This window comes from Salvelinus sp. IW2-2015, unplaced genomic scaffold (genome assembly GCF_002910315.2).
Source record: "Salvelinus sp. IW2-2015 unplaced genomic scaffold, ASM291031v2 Un_scaffold6204, whole genome shotgun sequence".
NCBI lineage: Eukaryota > Metazoa > Chordata > Actinopteri > Salmoniformes > Salmonidae > Salvelinus > Salvelinus sp. IW2-2015.
The window spans coordinates 49,135-57,923 of record NW_019947467.1 but is presented as its reverse complement, the minus strand read 5'-3'; the positions used below and the strand labels follow the sequence as shown (position 1 = coordinate 57,923).

Below are 8,789 nucleotides of genomic sequence, written 5' to 3'. Positions count from 1 at the left end.
GAGGGTCAAGGTTCATTCATTATTTTTTATTTGATTTATTTATGTATTCTTTATTTAACGAGTCAAGTCATTTAAAGAACAAATCTTATTTACAACGACGGCCTACCCGGCAAAAAAACGGACGCGCTGGGCAAAAACATAGGCGACCGGCGACGCCCCTATGGGACACCACCCAATCACGGCGACGCCCCTATGGGACACCACCCAATCACGGACGGTTGTAATACAGCCTGGATTCAACACACTTCTTACCACTGTTCTGTTCCATCCGTGAAATCACATTTAAATTCACTTGGAAKTATGTTATTTTTTATTAAAACCATTTTTGAAGTGTTTWGTTAGTAGTTCTGTCCTGCAGTCAGWGACCAAAATCACCCTCTTCAGCCTCATGGGTRGAATGGTATTCATATTTTACATTATTTCATCATTCATAAAGATTTTTGTTGTTTTAACAGACAAAAAACCCTGTGTTTATTTATATTTCAGTCTTCTGTGATGTATATAAAGTGTAATATTGGGATTTAAACTCAAAATGTAATACATGTCAACTCTATATCTGACATGGTACAGGTGTCTTCTTCTTTAAGCCCATAACCATGTGTGTGAGGTGTACACTTTAGTTTCACAGTAGATTTGTTTAAGACTACCCAGAATCACTCTGTGTGACCCTGATTTAGCTCACCGCAGTAAAATGAAGGGAAACACGTTTAAGGTTGTTTTGTGTGTATTGCACGTTCCAAACTTTAGGTTTGTGTACCTTTCTCGTGAGTCTGAAGTATCCAGTCATAGGAGACATCAGCATCATCTTGAGGACGACGATAGTGGCGTAGGTAGAGAAGGCCAGGAACACCTCGCTATCTATCATATGAGTTAGCTCTGCCATGTCTGTTCGGGTTCAGTCCCGCTAGACAACAGAACAGACAACATCAATTTAGCGATGACACGGTTTAGGTTAGATTGAACTTCAAGTGGATTTGAAAAGGGGTTTTACAGTTCAACTTAAAAATAAAAATAAATCATTAAATAAATAAAAAATACGTAATTGATCATTGATCTAATGGTAATAACACATTAATAAACCTTATGCATGTAGATATTAATTGATTTAAGACAACTCTTATTTGTGTTATTTTTTAATGGGGTGCTATTGCAGAATGTTGGAGAGCAGTGGTTCAATGGCAAAACCCAACACTTTGTTTCTAGTCGTTTTACTGTATGTGAGATGTTTACTGTTTCTGGGCTATCTTACACACAGATACAATTTGCCCCAAATAAAGGTAGTACTTTACCCGTGCATACTATGATTAATTAAATGCATTGCATTGTATTGTGACACAATGTCTCCCATACACATTTTATAAACTGTGCAGCGCTGGGTATGCGCAGCCACAGCGTCAGCGCTTTGACATAGCCTACTCACATTACGCAAAATAGCCAACTTTTTTTCTTCAAAGAACGATACAAATGTAAACTATTGTACCGGTTACATTTTTTATGATCTACACATGCGTTACAATAATATTCGCTGGTGGCGTTCGCCGAGTTTATTTTGAGTTGAGCGAATAGTTTCATACCTTTTCAAGAAACTTCGGTCTTTGGCTTTGAATCGGACCCAGGGAAAAGTACCAGCCTGCTAGACTGCGCCGATGTGGGCGGTTTGTTCATGCAGTTTCAGAAGAAAAAGAGGCGAATATTTGGACTTCCGCCAGGTCTGCGGCTCAACCAAAAAAATGCGTCCACTTCCTCCAATGTCTTTTTTTAATGCTACCAGTTCATTATTTAATGAACACATTTTCATCTATAACATCTATGTAAATTCGTTCTACAAACAAATACCACGAGACATGTAATTCTAGAGATCGTTCGTTTATTTACATGGGGGAAAGCATTAAAAAAGGACAATCCCTGATTGGCATAGAAAATGGAATGGACAAAGTAAACCAATCAGAAGGATTACAGATATGTCGCCTAGGAAACAYATCAGATGATATGTAGATCTAAAACATATACAGAATTTAAAAAAATACAGAATTAGTTCAAATAAGGTCATATTCATTAGCCAATTAGCTAAATATCTCTGGTATTAGTAGCCTACATCAAATCAAATGTATTTATAAAGCCCTTCTTACATCAGCTGATATCTCAAAGTGCTGTACAGAAACGCAGCCTAAAACCCGAAACAGCAAGCAATGCAGGTGTAGAAGCACGGTGGCTGGGAAAAACTCCCTAGAAAGGCCAAAACCTACATCATAGGCCCTATTTAAATTCAGCTCAAACAATAATTTCCCCCCATTTAGAAATTGAACTTTATTTCCCAAAACCCGAATTGAATAATTTATAAACATTGGATTATCACATCAGATGCAAAAAAAAAATGTCTAAGATATAAAATAGGTGTTTGCAGTCAGTCAGACAACCAGATAGACCGGTCTGTAGTGCTGTGTGTCAGACAGACCGGTCTGTAGTGCTGTGTGTCAGACAAGCAGACAGACAGGATCATGTGTGTATGTTGTATTTATTTTAATGTATTGCTCGGTATTACTGCGCTATTGGACCTAGAAACACTATCATTTCACAGCACCTGCGATAACATCTGCAAATATGTGTACGCGACCAATAAACTGGTGATTTGATGTGGGTAAAACAGGCAGGTACATGCGGTATCGGATACCGAACTACAGGTGATTTGATGTGGGTAAAACAGGCAGGTACATGCGGNGAACTACAGGTGATTTGATGTGGGTAAAACAGGCAGGTACATGCGGTATCGGATACCGAACTACAGGTGATTTGAGTTTAGGGCTCCATTCAATCCGTATCGCCTAAGGTCCAGCGCTCTAGCGCACTTGAAATGTTAAATGTAGTTTCCGAATGAACCGATATATGCAGCGTTTACCTTGAATGGAGTCTCCGAGGGAACATTGCCATTCAGTGTCTAATTGCGCTCTATCTAGCACTGAAGTTCCGTGAAATAGATTGAATCGAGCCTTATWTCTGCTGATATTATAAATGTTTTGCACAGATCAAATTCAGTGCTGAGTTAAAAAACAACACGTGCAGGGAATGTCAAGTTAGTCTACCTGATACAACAGAACCAATAGAATAGTCCCAAAAGTGCAAACTCCAAGTTCAATCAAGCACTGTCAAACGTATTTAACATTATCTAGCCTATTTGCCCCAGGTCTGATACATGTGTGGGTGTCTCCTCAGAGGTAGAGTGTCCCGAGGACTATTTTAGGACATCTGAAAAAACTTTTAATCAATCACAATCTGATTAATTGATTGATCGCCTCTTCAGAGATGGGTTGTGCTCAGCACCCTGTATGCCATGGAGAAGGTAGCGCCCATGCCGACCATCCAAGCTAGACCTCTGCTGGGCTGGGGCAGGGGGAGGACGTAGGCCACCGTGTGGAAGAGCCTGGAAACAACAAACACCCGGAAGTGGAGCAGAGCAGTGGAGAGGTCTGGCCCCGTCAGGGTATACAGCAGACCAATCACTACGAASGGAATGATGTTCTCCAGGTCGTTCTGGTGGCATCTGGGGAATGAGAGAGAGAGAGATCAGATTATCTGGGGAATGAGAGAGAGAGATCAAACAATGTAATATGGTGTCTCCTATTGTCCTGGAAGAGGTGGTCTCCACTGATATAACTGGTTATAACGCTACCTCCATGGTATGACATAATTGGCCCCTTATCTAGGGTGGTGGAAAGACATATCATTAAGATGAAACATCATGGCATGGGTCACAAGCGACCCAGGTGGGTGTAAGAAAGGAGCCGCTAGATGATATGACAAACTCCATTGGAATGGCCAGACCGATGAGGTTAAAGCTATCATTGGGTTGACATCATGGCCTGAGTCTGGGTTAACCTATCCCAAGTATGCGCTTGACTATTCAATGGGCTAATGCTGGTTGACAGATCTTTCAATTATTGACAAGTCAAAATGGCCGAGGGCTCCATGGTTAGAACCCTCAGAGTCGATTATGAAGTAGTGCGGACATATGGCCGTTATCCGAAGGTGATGCGTCCTGTGAGGTTAGAGAAGGCATAGTCATTGAATGAGCCAGGACGTTTTGGTTCTTGGTGAGTTTCTCTTGAGGTAGGGGATTTAGCAGCGTTAGGGTGTCCACGCTCAAGTGGACGGGCTGAATCGCGAGGTCAGACGACGGATCCGAAGGTTCCAAGGGGGGTTGGAGGTGGAAGCGAGCCACTGTTTGAGGGCAGCCTCAGGAAGCGGGGCATGGGTGATTGTTTGGAGGGGTGCCAATCGCGGGACGGGAGCTCCATGTTTCCTGAGTCGGTAAGGGGCAGGCCGCCGACTCTTGCAGGATTAGCCTGGAGTGTCGAGTAAGTGGGGTCCTTTACGCTAAGGAAGGCCTGGGGCCGAATGGTTGGGAGGGGATTGAGTGTCCGGGCAGGGTCCAGTTGTCACCGGATGGGAGACACATGGGGTCGAAGTGGGGAAACTAGGTCTGAGAGAGGTAGACGACCCAGACGATGACTGATGTAACAGTAGTAAGGGGTTATCGTGGACAATCTATAGGAGGCAATCAGGACCGGACACCCCATATCGAGGAGAAGAGGCCGGTCTGGAAACTGGTAAGCAGGGGTATTAAGTCTTGGGGAAAAGACTCTTCCAGGAAATAGAGCCATCCGAGATAAATATGAGCAGTTAGCGGCAAAGCTGTCGACCTGCGAGACCGAGGGAAGAGCTCTTACCCCAGGGAAGGAAGGGCTACACCACGATACTCAACTTACGGGGTTACTGCAGATGGAGAACCCCTTTCCCCGCGAGGGTAATGAGGCAGCCAGAAGATACCTTACATTGTTTAAGGGATAGGTAGTCAGTGAGAGGGACCAGACCTGCCCCCGGCGCAGGACCGCAGTGGAGGGAAGGGCCCAGGACCGGTCAGGGGAGGAGGGCCCAGGACGGCCTAGGAGGACGATTCGAGAGGACCACCCATAAAATGATTTGGGGCCGCTATACTACGGAGGTAGCCGGCAGACCCTCTTCCTAATCGAGTCAGGGGAGAGGCACAATGACTGTAGAGAGTAAGGGGGATATACTCGTGGATGACACTCGTTCAGACAATCAGCCGAGAACTGAGTATTTACGGTTGGTTTGTAGATGGGGTATATAGCTGGGGAGAACCACTCTTGTTCGAAGGACATGAGGAGGGACACCGCTATATTAAAGGGATATTGAGTATAGACGACCACACCCTCTTTCGAACTTCAGTAAGGAGACACCATATAAGTTTTGGGTACAGTTAGTGTAGTATAAGTGACTGTTTAAGCCGGGATATTCAGTGGGGAGACCACTTGTGTTCCCAGTACAGGTAGAGGACACCATATTTAAATTGTTTAGCAGGGGTATAGTAATGGAGACTACTCTTCCTAAGTCAGTAGGCGCCACGAACCCTATTACTTGTATATGACTGTGGTGTGTGGTGGGGAGAACTACGTCAGTTGGAGAACCCGGACTCTTTCGCTAGTCAGTCGGAGACACCTATTACATTAGGTGGTTAGTGATAATTCGTGGAGACACCCTCTTCCAGGGTAATGGAGACACCATGACTTGGTCTTCATTAAGGGGTTCTCAGTGGAAGAGACTCAGCTTCGTTTTTCCTCGATGACAGTAGGAGACCATCTATTGTTTCTAATGAACGTGGTGGTATAGAGATTGGAGACATACCCTTACCCCTGGCAGGGCTGCAAGTAGGTAGAGCACTGCTATAGTTCGATCTTGTTTTGTATAATAAGGGCTATATCAGTTGGGATGACATACCGTCTTCCTATCCAGTAGGAGACCGACCAAATCATTCGACATTAGGGGTTAGGACTGCAGAGTGTTGGGACGACTTCGTACCTATCCCTAAGTGGGTAGACTATATGGCATTACATCTAAGTTGGGATGATCATATCAGTTGGAGACCACCTCTTCCAGACAATTAGGAACCCATAGCTCTAATTACAGCTGGGATACTAGCTCAGTGGAGGTCTGACGCCATAGCTCTTCAGGTCAGAATTAGGGAGGACCATGATTGAATGCACATCTAATGGCGGTACATACCTTTACGTTGGAGACACGCCATCGGTTTGTTCTACGGACATATAGGGCCCGACCGCATATCATTCATTGGGGATATCAGTTGCGGCAGTGGGATATAGATACCAACACAGTAGTCTTTTCCCAGGACAATAGGGGCACGACCGTAATATATTTCCAACTTAACGGGGGATTACACATCACTGGAGAACCACACCTCATTCACGGGGCAGTAGGATACACCAATATTGCAATTAACAGGGTCCTCTCAGTGGGACCACCTCTTCCAGGTGTCATCAAGGAGACAACACATAACTATACCACTATGCATTTACACGCGAACATCAATATATCAGGGAACACACGCTCACCAGACAATAGGCAGGCACACAATAGATTCCATTAAACGGAGGTATACTCGATCGAAGACCACGCTCTTCCTATCGTAGGCAGAACACACACACACACAGTGCTATTACACAAAGCGAATATTCCGTAGGAAGAACCACCTCTCGACCGACAATAGGACACACACACGCAATCATGCATTGGTTTAAGGGGTAGTTATCAGTGCGAGCCACCTTCTTCACTAAGGTCAGTAGTGGAGTATTATACCAGATTTACTTAAGGGGATATCACATGGAGACACCTCTTCTAGTCAGTAGGAGACACCATATTACATTGTGGGGAATATCAGTGGAGACCACCCTTTCCAGCATAGGAGACACCATATTACATTGTTAAGGGTATATCAATGGAGACGTACTTTCCTAGTCAGTAGGAGACACATTACATTGATATGGGTATATCAGTGGAGACCACCTCTTCCAGAGTAGGAGACACCATATTCCATTGTTTAAGGGATATATCAGTGGAGACCACTCTTCCGGTAGAAAAGACACCATATTACATTTAAGGGATATATCAGTGGAGACCACCTCCTGTCAGTAGGAGCACCATATTACATATAGAGGGGTATATCAGTGGGAGACCACCTCTTCACAGACAATAGGAGACACCATATTACATTAAGGGATATAGTGTGAGACCCACCTCTCCTAGTAGTGACATGAAGACAACCATATTACATTAAAGGGGTATATCAGTGGAGACCACTCTTTCCAAGACACATTTTAAGGAGCATCTCATATTAACGTTGTTTTATGGGTCTGTGAGGTGTAGTATATCGAAATCGGGAGTCACCGCGTACAGCGATGTAAGTAGGAGCGACAGACCCGTTTCCTGAAAGCTGCCATATTTTACCATATTAAGGGATATATCAGTGGAAGAACCACTCTTCAGGACAAAGGGAGGCATATATACTCATTTACAATTGTTTAAAGCGATTATATCAGTGGTGACGACCAAAATTATTCTAAAAGTAGTAGGTAGACCCTATTAGTTCATTGTTTAGAGGATATATCAGGTGCCGTTGAACCTCTTCCAGGGTAAATAAACACACTAGGTATAAGAAATGAGGGCATATGATACTAGTCGGATTGACCAGTCAAGAGATTACCACAGGAAATAGGCACACCATTCATTCTTGGTTGATTAATGTTATAAGGGAGTATGTAGTCATAATGAACCAAAATCTCTACAGGACCAATGGAGACATCATGCTTAATGTTTAAGTGGGTTATAATAATGCTTGGAGACCATCACAACTTCTTCAGGCGAAAAATAGGAAGACTAAGTGTGGACCCGCGTATTCACTACATAGGACGGCTCAGCATCACTCCTAGTGGAGCACGCACCTTTTTTCCAGGACAATAGGAGGACCAGTATTACATTGTTTAAGGGATATATAGTGGAGACGTGTCCTCTGTCAGCTGTAGGGAGACTACCCTATATTACATATAAGGGTATACTAAGTGGGAAACACTCTTCGGACAATAGGCGACACCATATTCATTGTTTAAGGGATATATCAGATAGGTATGACACTCTTCCTCAGCTATGTAGGTTGAACCAGCCAGTTGATTTAATCAATCGAAGGGTATATTATACGAAGATTTTTGCGATCGAATGATCTTCAGGAATAAAAGGGAGACATCATCATTACAGTGTTTAGCATGGGTATCAGTGAGCCACTCTTCTTAGTCGTAGGAGACACCATAATTACATTGTTATACTAATGGGGTATAGGAGTAGGAGATCAAGACCTCTTCCATGGGTATGTTGAAGGAATGACGCCGATAAATTAATACAGTATATAGGAAGATTATCAGTGGAGGACCATCTTCAGGACATAGGAGACTACTATTTACACATTGTATACGAGAGGATATTTTAAAATATGGGAGACATACAATACTTTCCGCACAATGGAGACGGAAGACTTCATAATTCATTAGGGGTATATCACTGTGGAGACACTCTTCAGGGTAATATAGAGAACACCGTTATAATTAAATTATATGGACTAACATATTCTAGAGGAAGACTACATTCTCTCAGGCAATAGGAGACACCTAGTAATTACATTGTTAAGGGATATATCAGTGGAGACCACCTTTCTAGTCAGTAGGAGACACCATTACATTGTCTTAAGGGGTATATCAGTGGAGACCACCTCTTCCTGGACAATAGGAGACACATATTACATTAAGGGTAATATAATGGAGACCACCTCTTCAGGACAATAGGAGACACCATATTACATTAAGGGATATATCAATGGAGACACTCTCCCAGACGACATAGGGAACACATATTACATTAGGGGTATATCG

General features: G+C 43.4%; 2 protein-coding genes across 2 annotated transcripts in view; both read right to left on the bottom strand.

The window, feature by feature from the left end:
• Positions 1 to 558: 558 nt before the first annotated feature.
• mgst1.1 (microsomal glutathione S-transferase 1.1) lies at positions 559 to 1,751 on the bottom strand. Its single transcript, XM_024144896.2, has 2 exons — positions 1,575 to 1,751; positions 559 to 904 (listed from the first exon to the last, which is right to left on the bottom strand). The coding sequence occupies exon 2, from the start codon at positions 881 to 883 to the stop codon at positions 674 to 676; it is 210 nt and encodes a 69-aa protein (XP_024000664.2). The 5' UTR covers positions 884 to 904; positions 1,575 to 1,751; the 3' UTR covers positions 559 to 673.
• A 99-nt stretch (positions 1,752 to 1,850) lies between these two features.
• LOC112078759 (microsomal glutathione S-transferase 1) overlaps positions 1,851 to 8,789 on the bottom strand; it is a 10,385-nt gene continuing 3,446 nt past the window's right edge. The window contains exon 4 of the mRNA XM_070442132.1: positions 1,851 to 3,563. Within this exon, the coding sequence (XP_070298233.1) occupies positions 3,295 to 3,563 (269 nt within the window). The 3' untranslated portion in view covers positions 1,851 to 3,294. The remainder of the gene's footprint in view (positions 3,564 to 8,789) is intronic.

Coding starts and splice junctions, on each gene's coding strand:
- mgst1.1 (XM_024144896.2), bottom strand. CDS start 883: ATGGCAGAGCTAACTCATATGATAGATAGCGAGGTGTTCCTGGCCTTC.